Raw genomic sequence first — 21,572 nt, forward strand, 5'->3', positions numbered from 1 at the left:
AATATCGGACACGGCACTTGGAAGAATATTAATGAAAAAAAGTATTGCGATTTTTGACATGATATATTGAATAAAATAAATGTTACATCATGATAGAATTACATATAAGCCATGTATGGTATAATTAACAAAATCATAACATATTTAAGTGTTTTCTTAAAATGTATACAGGCAGTGATCGGAATAGGAGGAGCCTTTAAGAGAAAGCGTCTAGGTAGGCAGATAAAATATTATCAGTAAACAAAAAAAAACGATAGTGACAGTCACTAAATAGCTAAAAAAACCTAGAATTGATAATACACTATCACCTATTCGATTCCTCCACGTATTTGTATACTCCTCTACTTGCGGCTGCAACAACAAATAACCCGCGGTTCGCCGCGTGGGGTTGGCTACCCATTTCTTTAGTGCGACCTGCCTGATAATTGTTTCAAATAATGTATATGTCACCGTAAAATTGTAAACACTCGTCAGTTAAAAATATCGCTAGGTAAATTATAAACTGACGGTAGGGAGATTACAATCTAACCTAACCTACGTTAGATTGTAAACTAACGCAAAGAGTATTAAACGTTTTACTTGAACTAACGGGTCCACAATCTTACGGTGTCATATATGTATAAGGTATGTTGAGATAAGAGCGGACTATTTTTCGATAAGTATGCTTAACGGTCCTTTAAATAAGCATATTTTAACCATAACTGAAATAGCTGGAGAGATTATGACATGGTGACACTTATTTACAATTTGATTAGGTACATATTCATAAAAAAGTGAAATACTGTATCGCATATTCGTATTTGAGTAATCTATTTTGATTCTAATTTCCACTTATTCTTAGTTAAGATTATTTTAAACTATTCCATCGAAAGGACGCTTTGCACGAGGAATTTCATACATTTACTCGCTTGTTCCTATCTCTATCGCGCGCGCATAATTATTATATTGCTACCCAGTTCGCACAGTGTAGTAACCGCTGTTATCATGGGCGGGACAGCAATATAATTATAATTACGCGCGAGCGATGAACAGGCGGGTCAATGTACGAAATTCTTCGTGCTGAGCGTCCGTTTTTTAACTGTAAATATTATTTTTATTCACAATCTCTTTGCAATGCAGTTATTTAAGCCCCGAGCAGGCCGATATATTTAGGGGATCTCGGAAACGGCTGGAACGACTTCGATGAAATTTCCTATTTCTGAGCAAAGCTCACAGCCCAGATATTTAATTAATGAAATAGGTTTGTTTTGGCGTTCTGTTTTTCTTAACATTGGACTGATGTTTTTACTTACAGAACTGACATTTTTGACATGATAAAATCAATCAAAGTAAGGTGTTGCAAAAAAATATTAAGAAAACTTGAAAATAAATATATGCAGTGAAAATTGTTTATTTTTGTTACCTAACTAACATGACGAATTCATGAACTGGATCTCCTGCCACTACAGGTAATATCATGCCACTGTAAATTAACATGTACTTTTAACAGAAACAAATATTTTCACAGTTACAATGGTCTTCATCTTAATGGTCAAAAAATAAAATTTTGGTCTCACCTTGTAAGTACTAAGGCGTTAAAATTATTACTTGTATTGCCACATTTATTGCTTATAAATTGTACATTGTGGGCATCGAGTTGTTTAATTGAACGAAATATAAGTAATGCAATCGCATAATTCGCTGAGTAGGTATATAAACACATATAAGCATTTATACGGTAATATCGACATTGTGACGAAGCAGCTATTCGAACCAAAATAGTACATTACGATATAGGTGCGAAGGGAGTGTTTTGAATCGATACGAGTTGCGAATTACGACATAGGCACGTATTGCCTTTAATCCCGCCCAAGCGTGGTAAAGTAGCACCATATGTATGTACTGTAAAAAATATTGGTGCGATTTGCTGTATTGTGGACGTACTCGTATTAAACAAATGGACGCCTTTAAACTCTACGGGTAGGTGTTTATAGGTACACTTAATGCGAACAATTTCGGGCTTATACTACTTACAAATTTTAAGCGCTAGTGAAAGGATAATTATCGAAAAATAAGTTACATATTAAAATACGACAATACAGTTAACAAAATTTATCATACGAACATGCATATATAATGTTTACAGATTATTGCTTCTAAGTATAACGCACTTCAGTTACTATTTATATTTGCGACTTCGAGATAGAATACAGTAAGTACCTATATTTTCTCAGTTTGTCTGGATAATAGCTGAGAAAGTTAGGTCAACGCCTACGAGAGAAAAGCGGCGACCCCAGGTACGGCGCATTTTTAATCCAGCGTATTTCGCTATCCGTGCAAAGAGGAAACGCCAGCAGCGTGCTAGGTACATTTAGCCGGGTACCTATGGCCTAATAGCATATAATACCCTTAATTTATATATTTACCTAATTATTAAGCTTGTAAATTTCTGTACCTTTAAAATTGTTTAATAATACCTATATATATTATTTATAATATTATGGTAAACGTCCAAGTGCAGCACTGATGATAGCCATGCGTTAGCGATTAGTGATGATAATTAATAAGTTACACAGCGAAAGCCGCAAAAATATCTGACACGATCTTAATTTCAACGCAATAAGAGCACATCACATATATTTGCAGCGTTCGTTGTGTAATATATTATTGCAAGTACCTATATTATTAAATATTGCATCGAATCCATTGTAAACTTTTACTAACTCAATTCGTTGTTAGGTACTATTAATAATTACATAAACGGTCACCCATCCAAGTACTGACCACACCCGACGTTGCTTAACTTTGGTCAAAAATCACGTTTGCTGTATGGGAGCCCCACTTAAATCTTTATTTTATTCTGTTTTTAGTATTTGTTGTTATAGCGGCAACAGAAATATATCATCTGTGAAAATTTCAACTGTCTAGCTATCACGGTTCGTGAGATACAGCCTGGTGACAGACGGACGGACGGACGGACGGACGGACAGCGAAGTCTTAGTAATAGGGTCCCGTTTTACCCTTTGGGTACGGAACCCTAAAAACGGGAATACGACAGGGTAAGGCATCAGTGTATTAACCGCGAACTGGTTCAATATTCTAATTCAAAACTTAGCCAATCTTCACACATTTTATTTAGTTACAAAGTGTGTGGCTGTTAGTGAGCGCAGCGGGACAGCAGGTAATGAAATGTGCTTCGACCCGACGTCCTCTCCTGCGATCCGCTATTCTCAGAGACAGTATCCTGCCTACTACTACAATATTACAGAGGCAGTTAATTAGTATTGTATACAATCGTGATAATATATAATGGAGAGCCTTTCAGTCGGGTACCTAGCGTGTTTAGGCTAGAAGCTTGCTAACCATACCCCACTTATATTTTTTTACTGCAGTTTCTATTTTCCTACACGATGAATTTTAACATAGTACCATAAATAGCGTTTTAGATTGACGTAGCAAGAGTCTGGCGGTACTGCTTGCACTGGTGTGGCAATAGGATACTACACTTGTTGGAATAGTAGAATGTAAGAAAACACGATAGAATATACGTATCGAAGTATTATAATTTTATTGCTTAGTTCACCTTTCATTTGTACAGATCGCAGTATTTTGAGACCCGACTGGGCCGTCCCGCTAAGGTTATTAGTTATTATAATAACTATGTAAAGAATAAGACGACTGAACACTCTGTCTTTATTAAAAATTCTACCTTACTTAAATTCTAGTTACTGCTATTATACGGTTTATCTAGTACTTTTACTAAACTACTGTTGTATAAATATAAGGCAGGGCTGTCATTTGCTACAAATACCCGTTTGCCGTTTACATTGGTTTACATTATGTTGTTGTTATTTGTCATATGAGAAGCAACAAGGGATCATCCATTAATTACGTCACACGAATTTCTAGGTTTTTTGACCCCTCCCCCCCCCCCTCCTTGTCACACTTGGTCACATTATGAAAATGACTTGGTCACACCCACCTGGTGTGACGTCACATTTTAGGCAATTTTGTTTTCAACGAAATCGGCAATACTAAAACGGCATTTTTTTTTAATTTTTGGTAAAAGAAATATTAGTAATTTTATAACACAAAACCAATTAGGAACGAAAATTACTTACTTCCAAAACCTCATTATTTAAATTTACAGCGAATAAAAAAATATAAATTAATTCCCACCCCCTAAACGTGTGACGTAATTAATGGATGACCCCCAAGACAAGCTGAATGAAAACACGCGCTGCTCGCTTTGCCCCGACTGTTGGCCATAAAGTGCCCTATCTGCGGCAAAGGCAAGAGTAGCGGTTACATTTTACCTCTACTCACTTTCATTCCCATTGCTACACAATGTAAACGAAGTATAAATGGCAAACCAACGATTTATATTTACATTTACCACTAAGGCAGTTACGTTACCTCTGTATCGCGAATAAATTATTTAATAAAGATTGCAGTACAGGACATACTTGTCTATAACTAGTTAATCAAATGTAAGCATATTATGTATTAGCGGTTATATGACGAATATGCCTAATTATGGTCTACCCTAAAAATACTAGACTACTATAAAAATATTAAGTAGACATTGCTCTACTTTTCTACAGTTTGACCACAAAATATCGACGTGACAGATGACAAGTTTTATGTAAGGACGTAATATTGTAGTGCATAATTGTTTTCCATCGCATTTTCTCAGAAACCTTCGTATTTGTCATGCTACTTCTGTCAACCTCAGTACTTTATGTACCGAGACTAACTGAAATAGCAAGACACGTTCGTACGTTTCCGCGAAAATACCATAAAAATAATTATGCACTACATCTGTACCATCTTTGTTGTTGATGCTGTGCTGCTGTCAATATTTGACAAATAAACGTTTAAGTTGTATAATTGTATATAGTGATGCACTGATCAGTGTCCAAGCATACTAAGGGTTAAGGCGGGTCGGTCTGTCAGAGTAAATATTTCCGACGTATTGGTATGATGGAAAGGGACAAACGATTATTATCGGCTTGTCAACTTTAGAAAACGTTTATGAATAAACGTTTTTAGGTTATAATATACACAAATTACACAATTGCTACATCTTCGGAATATAATATGGTGGTGTCGCCTACCTACCTACCGCGTGTAGTGTCTTCCATAGCGGACAGGTCGCTGATATGTATATCACAGGTGAAGTAAATACATTGCGCTAGTCTCTGGCGAATTTTTTCGCACAACCCTTATGTTTCTAGATATTCATACAATTTGGCAGTAAAATTTTCGCGATTTTTATTGCGACACAACACAAACTTAATTCAATACCCTTGGCTGGCCTCCGAATGTGATTTAACTACACAATGGCGTATCCACTGTGTCCCACTCCCAATGTGATAAAATACTGTGTCACACTATAAAAATTACTTATATGTAAGCAATGTATAAAATTTATATTTGGAGCATTTTTAGCGTGTGTGTTGGCGCCGGCGTTAAAGCATCGAGGCGAGCGGGGCCGGCGCGAGCGGCAGCTATGGCGGCGGCGGCGCGGCGGCCACGGGCGCGTCCTGCGGCAGCGTGAAGTTGGTCAGCAGGTCGCGCACCGCCGGCCACAGCGTGCACTCGCCGTGCGTCTGATTAAACTCGCTGAACCTGTACAAACATACCACCTTATAAACGATTACTGTATCTTCACCGTCGTGGAATCTATCCTCATTATTGAGAACCTTAATGAGGAGTTTGATCGTTCAATTGAATCGACAATATTACGAAATTCGCATGCGAGTTTACGTACCGGCTATACGAACCCTAATTAAAGGACTCAGGGTCTTTAAATAGCTCGTCATAATGTACACTGACAGCAAGATATTACAAAAAGTTATGTACAAAGTGTAAAGGCATGTATTAACCGTTTGAGATGAAGGTTGACCGCGATGAGGTGCGGCTGCGAGTCGCGCTTGTCGGCCAGCTGCGTTACGTTGGACTGCATGTCGTACACCAGCGGCAGCACCAGTTGCGTCTCGCCGCGCGTCAGGCAGATCTGAATTAGTATTACAATGGTTTATTTATTGCAAGGTTGACATATACTTATTAAATTGTATTTTGATATACTCGTACTTCTCAAAAGATATTAGTATTCGATTTTATAGAGTACGATAAGCGAGTATGCCGACAAGACCTAGTGTTTCTTGGAGAAATTTTAACATCACCATGAACTATATCGACTTGTGTAATAAACTAGCGAGTATTTTTTTTATTTTAGTCGATTTCGGGCGTGACTAAGCGAATTAAAAAAAATATTTATGTGCAGTTATATGTTTCTTTAAAAAATAAAAGAATGTGTCCTTTAAGTAAGATGAGCTAACTTAAGGTTTTAATTTTTGCCAGCTTGTATAATGTGCAACAAAGTGAATTCTACTGCGGAACTGAGAAATAATTGTGATGGTCAATAATTAAAATGGAAGACTTAAATGTCATGTAGAAATAAAAGTGTACTCACAAAGAATAGTATCTTGTGTTTGGCGAGCAGCACGGCGGGGTGTCCGGTGGGCACTAGCTGCGGCGCGGCGGGCGGGATGCGCAGGGCCCACTGCAGCTGCCACAGCGCGGGCTGGATGGGCTCGAGGTCGGCGCGCATCAGCGCCACCAGCGACGGCAGCGCGGCGGCCGGCGCGCCCCACGTGCGGCCCCAGCCCTGCAGCGCCGTCGCGCGGTACGGCGCTATGCACACGCGCAGCTCGAAGAACTTCTGCATCACCTGGTGTGACCACAATCAACATAGACGATTACTTCGCTTGTAACGCTAAATATTAACTATATATAGAGATCATAGTAGGCTAAGACGGGACACGAGATCGGGGCCCGTCAGGTCTGTATTCGTTTCTCATCAAGGGACAGGAGTGTGCATGCAAGAGCAGTAAAGTTAGATTTACCAAAACTAGTACCAGGCGTGGCTCACTCCGCGATTTCGTCGCTTTGCTACAGGTAGCTAAAAGTACATCCGTTCGACCCCAATTTTGGGATTTGCCATAAGCCGCGCGTGGCGCTGTCGCCACCTAGCGGCCATATCTGTGATGATCGTAACAGACGCGTTTTGTTAGAGAGTGAGTCTTCTGTACCTAGTACTATTATTTATTCTGTGCTAGTGCGATTATCATTAAAGTAAACCGTCTTGTGAGGTCAATTTATACCGAGAAAAGATTTGCACTGCCTTTTGCCCTTTGTCTCATCTCTCAGATACAGACACAAACTTAAGTAGATACTCTGTCTTTCACACACTCATTCATAGCATAATTGAAGTAGGTGGTCAGTACAGTCGACGACAATTACACATCACGTTACTGCTTTGTAATAAAACGAATATTGTTTTGCGATCGACTGTCTTTCAGAATCAAAATTAATTTACCAGTCTCTATAGTTCTTACAACTAATAGACGATTTTGCTTTTCAGAATAAGTATGAAAGGGGAAGGTTTACCTTGAGATCGTCCTCGAGCCACTCGTGCTTCATGCCAGGGCCCTGGTCGAGCGGCGTGAGCTGCAGGTGCAGCGACTGCATGTGCTGCGGGTGCAGCGACACGCGTGCCGCCAGCGCCGCGCCCTCGCACCGGAACGTCAGGCTCGTGGCGTCCGCGCTCACCATCGTCAACTGCTCAAACAACTCCACTTTACACGTGCTCAGCACGTACAATTTGCACGTACCGTAAGATACCTTAGTTTGGGACGTGTCACGCATTATATGTCAAGAATAATACAAATCAGTCTCACGCAGACACTTTCTTTCTTTCATCTACACCATTAACCAGAATAACTTCACGAACCGTCGCAGTAGCGTACAAAATGTTGGGACCACAATTATACAGCACTAACGAACACCAGCAGAACAGACTCTATTGTCAATTTCTGATTGACAAACATATTTTTTTTATTGACAATCTACATTACTATGACTTTCACCAATCATATGAGTAGGCACGATACGGCACGGAAGACCTACACATTTTATTGGGCTGTGCGCTATAATGAACTCACGTATTCTTCCGCCTGAACGAACCGCTGGAGCGTTCGCTTCATGTAGACGCAGGCTAGGAATCGCTGCAGCGGTGCTAGGGCGGGCCCCGGCGGCGCGCCCTGCGGCGGCTCGCACGGCGCGCACAGCGCCTCCAGCTTGCTGACCGGCAGCGGCGTCGCCGTCGCGCCCACACCCGCGCCGCGCCCCGCGCGCGCTGAGCACGACGACGCTGTGGGCCCTGAACAACATTATTTCACTTATCGCAATACCGACCGCTACCAGTTATCGCAATCAACCAAAAAATAAATAACATGTTACAACTTTTATTTTATTCGCAAAGAAGTTTTCACCTCTCCTTTCCACCCTTGGTTAACACTCTACTATTAATTTACAAAAATTACAAACCTTTATGTTCTATATTGTGCCGCGGCGAAGGATGATGTCCAGGGGAAGGTCTCGGCAATGAAGGTGAGGCGGGCCACGCGGTAAACGGGGACGTGGGCGGCGGGTGCGGGGAGGCGACGGGAGCGGCGAGCGGGGAGGGCGCCAGCGGCGACGCCGGCGACGCCGACACGCTGGCCGCCGTGCCCGCGCCGCCGCCGCCGCCGCCCGGCGGGGACGTCAGGTTGAACGAGTTGTTGTTCATCTGATGCTGCGCGGGCGACGCGGGGTGCGGCGTCACTGGCGCCGAATGCGGCGTGTGTGGCTGGGGCGGCGTCAAAGGCGCCGGAAACCGAAGACCGCCTATATATTAACATTTTAGATTTAATATGAACCGAACCGTTAAGCCAACATTTTGAAAGAAAAATTAATGGGCAAGAAACGTTACATCATATGTGGCCTGAAATGTAATAAATCAATTTAAATCGATTCTAATCGGTTTTTTTTTACTCCCAATCTCTTTCGTTAATACGATACGATAGCAGAGTGCCATGGTACGAGCTTACCTGGTGGCATCGGTGACATGGGCGACGGCGGGTTGTCGTCTTCTGCCAGCAGGCGCGCGCTCATGCTGTCATCGACGTACCGTGATAGGAACGACTGTAATAAGGCAAATACATTATTAAACATTCTATGGGTCTCCTCATAAAAACAGACTTTTTTATTTTAACAAATCAGTTAGTGGGACATTATTATCGAATCTCACAAACAGTCGTACTTATTGTCGAATAAAAATGTTTTTTGCCCCAAGTCATTTGTTATGTAGTTTAATATTGGAGCGAGTCACCTTTAGCCCCTGCGCCGGCGCGAACTCGTCGACGACCGAGGTGCGGTCGAACTTGGAGTAGGAGCCGTCGCGGATGGTGACCGTGCCGCCGCCGCGAATGTTCACCTCCAGCGAGTATGCACCGGCGTAGATTATACGGATCTGCAATTGTTTATTACATTATAGCCATATTATAGCTAATTGCATAATAAATGACAATATATATCATGGAAACATGTGAAAAAACTTCTTATTGGTTGGCCAATATACTGCCTTTTTGGTAACTTAATTTACGATCGCAAATTGCTCTTTCAGATTTGACAAATTTCTGAAGCAGTATGTTTTTGTCTCAAACTAAAGCTCCGTCAAGCAACTACGATCTATGCTTATGATCTACCAGTATGTAATAGACGGAGAAATATGAGAATTACATTTCGATTTTATTAAGGTATTATAATAGTACGGGGCTGTACCTCAAACACAAATTTTCACATGTAAATCCACGTTGAAGATAAAACAAGGATTTTTTTAAATGACGCTACCAATTACCATGTAAAACCAATTGATAGACGTATGCAACAAACTGTATTCTACTTCCAAAGAATTCGATAAAGTGGCCCATTCCGGATACATAAATAGCAACCCCCATTTGTGTAAGTAAAACCCCGTTCCGGAGTTAGTATTGAGTCCGGTGTAGGTGTACCTTCCGCCAGGAGTGCGCCAGCAGCGTGAAGGTGGGCGTGGGCATCTGCGTGCGCACGTGGTGCAGGCCGAGCTGCGGCAGCGTGGGCAGCCGGCTCAGCGCCAGCAGCGGCGCGTACGTCTCGCGCAGCACCACGCCCAGCGCCAGCAGGTCCTTGTGCCTGACACACACACAGACCAACAATCACAACAATTGAATTTAACACAAACAATACATGATCCAATTGTCTGTGTTTCCAGTAAATAGAATAAATAAATGAATTACTAAGTACGCCACGTATGTACTACAAGTAATTACTTTGAAATTAATTTTAATTAATTATAATGGTATGTACGCATCTGGCAACCATATCATAGAAATTTGAATAATATCTTCAAAAACTCCATAACTCGTAACGCCTTGCTCAAAAGCTTTTCTTTTAAGTTTCAGCTCACAAAGGATATACAATGAGGAAATACGCAAGTTTTGGCCAATTTAAAATTGGATCAACTAGCTGGAATAAAAGTGACCATTTAAAAAAATAAAAAAGGTTTTCTTAAAGAGCCACATGCGGTTCCTGACCCGCGGTATGCCTATTGGGTCGGCTGGTGGTACCTACAAAGGTGAAGTTCTAACTTGAAAGAATCTATATTGCAGTGTCTCGTTTTTTCAGAAATGATTACAGGCAAATGAATGCGCATTATCAGTGTATAAATACGAACCAGTTGATGTAGTGGTCTAGGTGGTGGTGCAACAGATGGTGCGCGTTGGCGGCGGGCTGGTGCGCCGGGGTGGCCACGGTGTACCGCTGCGTGGCCGCCGACCACTGCAGCACGGCCGTGGCTCGCGCGCCCGCGCCCCACCCCACCACCAGCGACCGGTATGTGTACGAGCGGATGCACACGCCCTGCCACAGCTGCTCACGTTCTGTCACACAAATGATATCAACTTCGATTTACGGTTCTATAACGCCTCTCCCAGGAGACGCACGTCGACGCTGACACCAACCACCATATATCGGTTAGAACAAATGAATGGCGACGGGCGTCAAAATCCAGCGTTACTTCCGTGGCTGTCGGGTATGGATTAAAAAATGAAAAACGGAAAGCATTAGGAAGTAGGCCTACAGACGACCTGACGATAAGCGAATACCGTAGCCTATAGACGCTTTTACAGGCATAGCGTGCGCATTGTCGATATTATAACCCTATACAATACTTTCAATAGAATATATTTGCTGGAAATGAGTAACAATTGTGATTGGTATTTGGTTATAAATAAGCAGTAGTATGTACCTTGTTGCGGGCGCAGCATGAAGTCGTGCAGCAGCGTGTGCAGGTGCACGATGGCGGCCCAGTCCGCCAGGAACGCGTCCGCCGTGCGGCCCGCGTCCGTGCCCAGCTCGTACTGCAGGTACACGCAGCGCCGCTCGCCTGCCAATGTAACACTTCGGTAAAACACCTTATCCCACCATTCACAGCCTCGCAACAGCGAAATTTATACTAAACTGTCAAAATTACTATTGATTTTTTATTCGGAGACATATAGAAAGCCAACCGCACGTACCGTACCACGTACAACATTCTTCGCCCTTTTTTGAATGTACAAAAACGTCGTTCCGCTGAGCTGTTTCCAAGAGAGCTGCGCTTAGCGAGGATACGCAAATGAGGTGTTTGTATTGGTTCATGAGTCATGACAAACACAACCCTCACTACGCATCCTCCATCAAGGACCACTTCATGGGTTTTCAACGCTAGTTTTGCCATGAGTATCTTTCTAAAGCACAATTACAAGACTCGTAATGTTTTCTGGTCTTACTCGCATACCTTGTTCTTTATGCGTGGGCGTGCGCGCCGGCGAGCCGTGGAATACGAGCTCGGCGGTCCACACGCGCGCCTGGTTCTTGGTGGTGAGGCGCAGCGTGGCTGCGAGCAGGCGGGCCCGCAGCGCCGCCGTGGCGCGCTCACACGCGCCCTCAGGCAGCGGCAGCGCCACGATGCGCATGCCCAGCGCCGACCCGCTCCACTCCGGCTGCACGCCGCCGTGCGTCACGCCGCGAGACGCAAGCTGCCATCATAACAATACTCATTAACGGCTCGATCGGACTTTGTTTACTCGTATTACACTTACGAGTAATACAAGTATGCCCCTTAGTTTTAAATTACCTTTAGGTAAGAGCGGTAAATTTTTTAAAGAAAACACTGCTGTATAACTAGTGCCATATTAATAGAATCGAAAAATGAATAGACTTTTTCAAAAAACAGCAAAAATTATAACGGTGAAATAATTAAATCTTTCTAAGACTTTCAGTGGCACGATACTACAAAAGTTTAAAAAAATTAGAAAATTTATTAATATCGATATTACCACGAAAAGACCACCAAAAAGAAAGGTCAATTATAATTTTTGTTTAGTCGCATCTAATCAGAGCCCTGTGACTCATGAATGTGAGTGGTGGGGACAAACCTCCTGCGCCAGGTTGACGAAGGGCACGCGCTCGTCGGCGGCGGCCACCACGTGCGCCAGCTCGGGCAGGAAGTACGCGGGCTGCCGCACGCGCACCGCGCGGGTGCTGTTCGCAGACAGCTTCCGCTTGCCCGGCTGCAAGCCTGCTAACACACAATACCACTCTCAACGGTGACGCTAACAACTGCCTATTACTCACAACGATCGAATGGTACCTATTAGACTAATATTATTAGTGTGTTGTCATCGCAACCTATACGATGTGACAGTTCATAATGATATTAGTCTAAATTGGTCCGAGAAAAGGGCCCGTGAGAGCGCAAAGAAGGACGTTCCTTTGACAAGAACATATACTGTGAAAAGCACTACAGACGCCAACAGCCTTTGAGTCATGCCCTGGACAATTACCATATATTACCTAGATCTGGTCATCTGATCAACGAATGAAATATTAACACAAGGGCGCCATTCGCATTGAGCTTCTAGTAAAGAGTTTTGCTATTGGTATTATTTTACACCAGAAGGTCAGCCATAAAATATTGACTGTGTATTTATAGAAATGAAAAAAAAAACAATAATCATAAAAGTAATACATCATACGTCAAATCCCAATCAACCAAATTTTTCATAGCAGCATAGCCCATTCTAAAAAGTAGTAAGTATTCGCAGTTTGGCAAATCAATTAAAATATTTTTAGAATGTTACAATACAATATTACTTTTAGTTATAACTAAACATTCGCTCGTTTTATTCGCCAATACTTGATATGTATATATATTGGCTAGCGGGGCGTTAACTAAGTGTTATTCTTTAATCAGTCACGAAATGTATTATTTTCCTTGGATTAGAATAAATATTACATATTGGACTATTCATTGTAATCAAATCTGTCAATTATGCAAGCTGGAGGAAAATATTGTAATATAAAATGATTGAATTTGTTTGCAGACACAGAATATCTTTAGCAAAACAAAGAGATTTAAAAATAAAATATAAACAGGATATTCAAATACATATGAGCACTTGTTCTACTAGTAGTTATTTTCTCATTTCTTATTCCGTTTTTTAAAGTTCATATCTCAAGTAGGACAGCATTCTTCTTAGTTCAAGTTGGTTCAAGTCAGTTTTTATAAGTTTATAACAATATCAGCATAAATTAATCATGGAATTGAATTCAAGTAACTATCGCTAATGGCTGTAATGAATTTAATTCAGTGAAGGATTTAATTACTATGGCGCTGCCAAAATGGATTATGTTGTTGACACGTCGTGTCATATCGTCATCACCAATGGTAGTTTAGTAATAGCAACTATAGTCTCTGAGTAAACACCATTTTTTCGGCTTCTGGGTGTTTAAAGTTACAAATAAGAATTATTTGTATTTTTTCCACACATATTATTGACAGACAATACCTCGCATTCTTAAATAGCAGATGAAATATCGACATTAGCAAACCGTTATTAATAGTAGAAGATATGTAGTTTAAGAAAAATCTGTGCCTCAATTCAATCTGTGAATCAAATTCAAATTTAATAGTTGTGTATAGAGATATATCTATGAGCACCAGCCGCCTGCACAAGTAAAATAACTAGCATTCGCATAAATAAACTTAAGACCAAAAGCAGTAAATAATCAATAATCATAAAATAAAGTGATAACAACTCGCTTAGGCATGGGTACTTGATTGTTTGGTGGGTCATTTTATTTGTCATCTTCCACGCATTGTCCCGGCATTTTTGCCGCGGCTCATAGTCCTCGCGGGAGCCTGTAGTCCGTTTGGCAACTAGTCCCAAGAGTTGGCGTAGGCACTAGTTTTATTTTAAACGTATTTTTTTTTTAACTGCAAAATAATGCATTCGTACGTTTTTGATATTACCAATCGACAACACAACACATTAGACAATACATTACATAACAATACATTACTTAGCCAATATTTCGTGGATTCCATTCCGTGGATTAGCCATTATTATGTGGGTGGATGCTTCTTTTAGTAGACATTCGCTAAGTAAAATGCTAGTAATACCTGAGGTGTCGAGTGGCGTGAAGGGTCCGTGAGTGAGCGTGAAGGTGTCGAGCTCGACGAGCGAGTGCAGCTTGAGGAAGGCGCGCGCGGTGACGGCCACGGCGGCGGCGGCGGACGCGGCCGGGTCCTGCCAATCATAACACACTTACCAAACCACAACAATCTTATACGGCATTTACATATTATTTTTTCTGCTCGTCAACTGTAATTGTTGAATTAAGATTTCGTATACTAAACTGTAATCGGGTACTTTTCATGTATGGGCTCCCAACACAACTATTATATTTATTACAAAACTGTTATTAGTCAACTATAACTAAATTAAACTAATCACAGCTCGCCACGGTGAAGAGGAAGAAACATAACGATAGCTCAAGTTAATGAGTTATTTTAGTTTGTATACTAGTAACAGTCAGTAACGCGCATGTGATACCCTTAATTTAGCAACATCCATAGACTAGAGAACCGGTTAGAGCACTAATTATTTTGATAAGGCGAACCGCCATGCACATGTTCGGATATGTCTCGAACCGCACAAGGTCGTGCTTCGGTATGCACGTGTCAATTAATACAGTAAGCATCGATAGTGACTGCCGAAGTAGCCAAATATATCGCAACACACCTTTATTACTAAGTACACAAATAAATTATGTTCCAATACATTTGGCCACTTTGAACGTAACTATCTATTTGATTCTGATTGTACCTAAGGCGGCTTTTTTTACCGAAATGAGGTCTCCATTTTTTTGGGCAGTCAGAATCGTTTGAATTTTACTAAAGTTGAAAAAATATATGTATAACAGTTACTTTAATAAAATATCGTATGTATAGTCAGCTGCAGAGAAAAGAGACCCTCCTCCCCCCTGTAAGGTTAGTATGCAAAGGTGCTAAGCGAATAGTATTGCTGACTGTACATAATAATTATCAAATATGTACATACATACTGTACGAATGAAGGAATACTATAGTGAACATTGTCAAGAATATAATAGAAGTGTGTACCTCCTCGCACTCGTCGGGCGTGCAGCGGCGCGCGCCGGCCAGGTGGAAGGAGAGGCCCACCGTGCAGGCGCTGCCGCTGTTCGCGCTGTTGCTGGTCGTCGCGCTGCTGCCCGCCGCCACCTCCTTCATCTCTACTATCTACATACATACAAACATACACTACTTTACTACACACTCAAATGTTCCGGATTATTACGAGTGGATGACAGACAACGCAGCTTGCATCTGACCTTTAAAACAGGGAAACAATAAATTTGGTTTCCATACAATGTTTTTCTTCACCGACAAGTAACTTAAATATTAATTTATACGTCGTACATAAGTTCTGAGAAGCTTATTGGTACAAGGAGTACAAACTCACAACAAACCGTTAATAGGAAGCCGGATGGTAAGGTAATGTAGGTAATAATTATAGTACCTATAATAATAAACTAGCTAAAAGTAATAGGGTTCCCGGAAGCCCCTCTCTGGCTGTCATATCAAAAACGAATTGCCTTATATTAAAAAGTGATGGTAGATACTACTTACTTACTAAGTTTGGCGCCATGACCCAAAATGAGTGTTGGCCTCCAACACAAGATACACTTACAAGTATGTGATCGGTGTGCCGGTGGAGCGTGATGTAGAGCCTGTCGGCGGCCAGCTTGCCGAGCGGGTGGTCGGGCCCGTGCAGGAAGGGCAGGTGCTCGCACACGCTCGCCGGGAGGTGCTGCAGCGTCTTCTCGCAGCGCCGCGCCACCAGCCAGAACCTGCATATGCACATCTACATATCTACAACCGTAACCTACCTATACCGTTTTTTTAGCTTTAGAAATAAGGTAAACAATCTTGATGTGTCTTTTTATTGAAAAACACGTTTAAAAAATAAGTCACGGCAAATATGTAACAATTATGAATCGAATACGATCATTTATATTCTTCTACTTTCATAAGTAATAGTTACTGATTTTTAAAAAGCGTTTTTCAATTAAAAGACGTGTCAAGATCGCTTACCTTCTTGCAAGTTCTTTCTAATCCTAAAAAAACGAACTATAATACTGAACATTACAAAAGCACATCAGTGCAAATGCGCTTTTAAAAAAAATTGACAAGATGATGGGGATCACTTAAACACTGGTGTCGAAATTTAGAATGGCCATTCTATGAAATATCAGTATGATTGGGAAGTGTACATTGAACTAGTTTACTATAATACCTATGTTTAATTTGTTTTACAACAATTATGCAAAGTATAGCTATGCTATTTAATCTTACTAACTATACAGTAGTAAGGTAGAATACTGGTGCTCGACGCTGCACTAGTATTCGACATGAGCACTTTATGTCAAAGTAATATAGGTTCAATTTGAACGGCGAAGATTTTTCTGTATTCAAATTTAATCCTTGTCACTTTGACATAAAGTGCCCATGTCGAATATTAGTGCAGCACGAGCACTAGTACTTCTACCTTATAACGTTTTGAATATTATATTATTCTTAACAAAGTCATCGAGTTCTTCAAATTTCGATGAAAATGTACCTTAGCTGCGTAAGCATGGCCTTGATCTGAGGCAAGTTAGTGGTGGCGAGCGCGGCCGCCAGCTCCGACATCCTGGGTGTGGCGGGGTAGGCGGGCACGCGCGCGCGCAGCCGGCCGCCGTGCGCGCCCACCGACACCAGCAGCTGCTCGGCGCGCAGGCACGGCCACAGCACCGAGCACGCCAGCACGCACGGCCAGCCGCCCACGGTGCACTCAACCTGTACACAATGTACATGAATCATTTCAAGAGATTAATATGTCTGATGCTTTGCTTGGCAATTTATTTATTTATTTCAACCTTGCAATTGTTTAGCTTTTGCCAACTTAGTGTATGAATAGGATAAGCCGGTGAGCGTCAGTGAGCGCTCAATCACAGTATTCAACAAGGACATTGACGACCTGTTTTAAACAGCGGCGTCTTTAATCACTTCTCCCTAAGCCCACTTATTGAGCTAGCACCAAAGACATTGTTAAACCAAGGAATATTACCCCTAGGTCATTAAGCAGCACTTTGAGATCGTTGAGCCTCTGCCTGGAGCGCACGTGCACGGTGTGCGCGAGCAGGCGCTCCATGGAGGGCGCGTGCGGCGTGAGCGCGGCCGCCACGCGCTCGCTGCCCGCCAGCGCCGGCACGTGCCACACGCACAGCGACTCGCCCTCCGCGCCCACGATCAGCCGGTACCCTAGCTCGCACCCCAGCTCCCTGACAACACAGGAACCTGATTTATTCCAAATCGCTATCGTGTACGCATTTTTGTGTTAGTAGAGAAGGCCCAAACGCATAACAACAGTCGTTTATGGAGATGAAACTGGCAGCAACATATTAAATATTTACTTTTTCACAGGGAGCTTAGCCTATTTGTTGACAATCTTATTCTGTACATCGACACGTTACGTTTTTTTACCCATTAACAATTAAAACGAAAAACACAAAACACAAAATTGTTTCAATATTCACTTACTTCCAATACGAAATCTGTAGTTTCTGTCCTGGAGTATATCTATCAACTTGCAGGTGCTTCGATAGCCTGTCGCGGCACAGCCTGAGTGTCTGTGTGTACAGGAGCTCCAGTGATAAAGAGCGGCAGAAATATCTGAGTGCAGTGAGAGCTCCGCTGAGACCGGCCGCGGCGAGCCGCGCCTGCGCGACGCCGCGCAACCACGCTAGCTGGGACGAGTGGACCAGCGCTTTGCCCTCTGTACAACGCACAAATGAACATGTTTTTTTCTACAACACATCCAATATTTTGGCTGCTTTCCCACCACAAACAAAGCAAGGCTTTTAAGCCCAATCCTATCAGTGCTAAGCAATAAACGACCGTAGTTCTGTAAAAAGCGACCAACTTTTTATATTTGTCAAAGTGACTTACACCCTAACTCAGTAGCTTTGGTAGCTTTCTGCATTGATAAAAAAATTGAGTTGGTCGTTTTCTGCATAACTACGGTCCAATGTGGGTTGACACAAGCGTAAAAGCAGCAGCCTTAATTTTAATGAATATAGCTAATCAGAAACTCAGTAACATACCACCAGTCTCGTTGTCCTGGATGAGAATAGCTATATCTAGCAAACGCCATGGGAGATTAGGTGCATCACCCATTACTGTCAGAGAAACACTAAATTCTTGGCCAACTGTGAATGTAGCCCGACCATTGTCCACCTAAAATTAAAGTAAAATAAGATTGATTTAGTCAAATTACAAAGGGTACACTTTAAGATGTTGAGCCCTGAATAATTAATATTGACAGCCAGTTTTTTGCAAAATCAGTGTTACCTTGCCTTTCAATGTACCTAACCCTGATCCTATGGTTTAACATGCAAATAAAACTCGACAATTGCATTTTCCAGATATTTACACATAACGATGTTAACATACAAGAAATTATGTAATTCTAAATGAAGGTTACATTTATGGAAGCTTTTTTTGTCCATCAAAGCCTAGTAATGATTAATTGAATACCTTTAGATTCCTGACATCACTGGGCAGAGAAGCGGTAGTGAGCCTCTGTCGAACAACGTGAGCGAGCGCCCTCAGCGTGGAGCGGCGCTCGGCGGGCGTGAGCGCGGGCGGCGGGACGAGCCGCTCGCGGATCACGGCCGGCAGCCGGCTGTACGTGCCGATCGTCAGCACCTCCACTGCGGCCGCCATGTGGAATGTCGGCAGCCTGGGTTCAAATATATACGTTTAATATCAACTTTTATTCAACATAAATTCTCGTCTTGGTAAGAAAGCTTAGAGTGCTATCTCCTTACATAGATAAAAAAACCATTTATAATAAGTTTTAAGCAAGCTTTACGCAAACTTATTTGTTATAAGATTCTAGCTTAATAAGTATTAAGTTTTAAGCGAGATTTGAACTTATTATGTTTTACGATATGTCCCATACAACTGACTAGTGACTTGCCCCGGCTTCACATGGGTTAATAAATTATACACCTAAACCTTCCTCAAGAATCACTCTACTGATATGTGAAAACCGCATGAAAATCCGTTCAGGAGTTTTTGAGATTATCGCGAACATACAGACACACAAACATACATATAAGGTGTAGTTGTAGTGATTATTTATTAAGTAAGAAAACTGATGTATGGAGTGAGCACTCTATGCTTACTTTATTTTATATATTTTGGCAGAATATTGCACAAATATTATTCATAAAAGAACATAGTACCACTGTAAGCTCAATCAGTTTTGAGTTACTCATACCATCACCCACACTGTTAACTTACAGTTTGTAAACCTATACCATATTACTAAAGGCATAAGGTCCATCAATGGACAGTTAAGAGTGTTGTTGTTTGTACTAGACAAAACATCCACAATTCAAGAGCAAATGCCCATACCCATTTGGGAGTCCCTTATTTTGTGATATGAAAACTCGCAATGCATATCCTGCATATCATCACTCTGAATTGATACTGCCCCAAAATATCCTAAAAAAATATTTCAAGTCATCCCATAACAATAACTTGACAAATCGCAAAATAAGGGACACCCAAATATACAGGCTTGTGACAAATTAATGCCTTTACTGATATTCAATCCCATGGCCATATACCTAACCTGTGGCCATTCAAAAAATTAAACATGACATTATTTTAGGCATTCTGCATGCCTAATTTGAACTGCATCTTTTCCTTACAACTGTCTAAGCAAAATCAGCTTCTGCTGCCTAAACTTATGTTACTAACCTTAGCTAGCTCTTTAATTTTTTTTTCCATAGCCTATTTAGGTGACAAAGACCTCCCCTCGTTTTCTCCACTCGACCCTGTTATTGGCATTTTCCCACCATTAGGGGTAGAATTTCTTTAAATATAAAGTAAAAATAATTTTACTTAATAAAGTGAGTAGGTATTGAAATGCAGTGGCGACACTGTTTAAAATTTAAGGAAGGAATATATAAATTATTACCGTGCATGTACCAGAGTCTCCCTTGCAACTCGTGCCAGAACATCAGCTGTCTCTACAAAGAGCAGAGCCTGCTTGTCGAGAAAGGCCATGATGTGAGCCGACCGATCGACTTTTGTTGCACTGCTAGCCCACTTAACAAGGGCCAGTAACCGCACAAACAACTGTCTTGTCCGGGCACTAAATTTATAAATCTCGATCTTGCGCTCCATGTCCGTCTTCCGGGGCAACCTAGGAACAAAAAGAAACACACGTAAACCACAGTTGCGTCTTGTAAGGAACAACTATTAAGCAAAAAAAAAAACAACTTACAATTCAGCCAGAACAGTGAGTTCATCATAAGTTCTTTGTACTATGAAATCTATTAATAAAGCCAGTGATATGGAGCCTCCTCTAGCTCCACCACCTTCTGCGCCTTGATTACATCCCTCAATAGCCACGGGGACCATGATCATTTAGTTTGTTTGATTCACCTGTTGTGAACCAAACTTATAATAATACCACACTACTAGTTTCTTCGAACATATAAATACCGTATTCGTAAAATAAATACACACAAATGCTAGTAAAAACAAATTGTACATGTATCAACGTTCATTTTATTCATTACTACTTTAAAAGCCCGACTTTTGTTTAAAACCTCTCCATATTCTAATCAAAAAATCCAGCACAGCCACTCGCTGCCACTAACCAATCTGTCTGCCATAGATAATACATGACATAAAGACATTACGAAGCAACGAACTCATTTCATTAGCATCACTTTTATTGTTATGCAATAAACAACTTTAATAAAATGAAACACGTTTGATATCAAATACTACGACATTTATCGAGCGTATAGCTACGAACATCGAACAGCTAGAGCGGCGCTACTGTGTGACATAAAATAAAAGTACACATCGAGTTTAGGGCCTTTACACATTGATTAGTGTTTTAAGCCATAACACACTGTCGCACTGCACCGCGACAAGCGCGCAAGTGAGAGCGAGAAACAGATATCTCTTCTTCGTTCTTACTTATAAGTGCGACGCACCAAGGTCGCGGTGCGGTGCGATACTATGTTAAGGGTTTAAAGTCATAATATAGATATAGTCTGTCAAGCCATGTCTATCAGTAAAAAAGTTTTCGTGCCTTTTTCTAGTGACAAAATTGTTTTACCGCCACAGCTGGCCATATATGCACTCGGAGTAATTAACAATGGAGCCGCCATTAACAGGCGTTCCCCTCTGTCGAAAATAGGCGGCCAATGGTCAACCTCATGTCAACCATATGTATGGACTGAAGTTTATC

General features: G+C 41.5%; 1 protein-coding gene across 1 annotated transcript; it reads right to left on the reverse strand.

The window, feature by feature from the left end:
• Window positions 1–44: 44 nt before the first annotated feature.
• LOC134679307 (mediator of RNA polymerase II transcription subunit 14) lies at window positions 45–20,971 on the reverse strand. Its single transcript, XM_063538212.1, has 24 exons — window positions 20,837–20,971; window positions 20,592–20,752; window positions 20,283–20,510; window positions 18,830–19,034; window positions 18,397–18,529; window positions 17,834–18,068; window positions 17,361–17,574; window positions 16,872–17,089; window positions 15,942–16,101; window positions 15,353–15,490; window positions 14,351–14,477; window positions 12,324–12,466; window positions 11,684–11,924; window positions 11,153–11,290; window positions 10,580–10,784; window positions 9,879–10,038; window positions 9,197–9,337; window positions 8,916–9,009; window positions 8,374–8,712; window positions 7,989–8,206; window positions 7,435–7,605; window positions 6,458–6,715; window positions 5,868–5,998; window positions 45–5,610 (listed from the first exon to the last, which is right to left on the reverse strand). The coding sequence occupies exons 2-24, from the start codon at window positions 20,732–20,734 to the stop codon at window positions 5,490–5,492; spliced, it is 4,161 nt and encodes a 1,386-aa protein (XP_063394282.1). The 5' UTR covers window positions 20,735–20,752; window positions 20,837–20,971; the 3' UTR covers window positions 45–5,489.
• Window positions 20,972–21,572: the final 601 nt, after the last annotated feature.

The sequence above is a fragment of the Cydia fagiglandana genome, chromosome Z, assembly GCF_963556715.1.
Source record: "Cydia fagiglandana chromosome Z, ilCydFagi1.1, whole genome shotgun sequence".
Classification (NCBI taxonomy): Eukaryota; Metazoa; Arthropoda; class Insecta; order Lepidoptera; family Tortricidae; genus Cydia; species Cydia fagiglandana.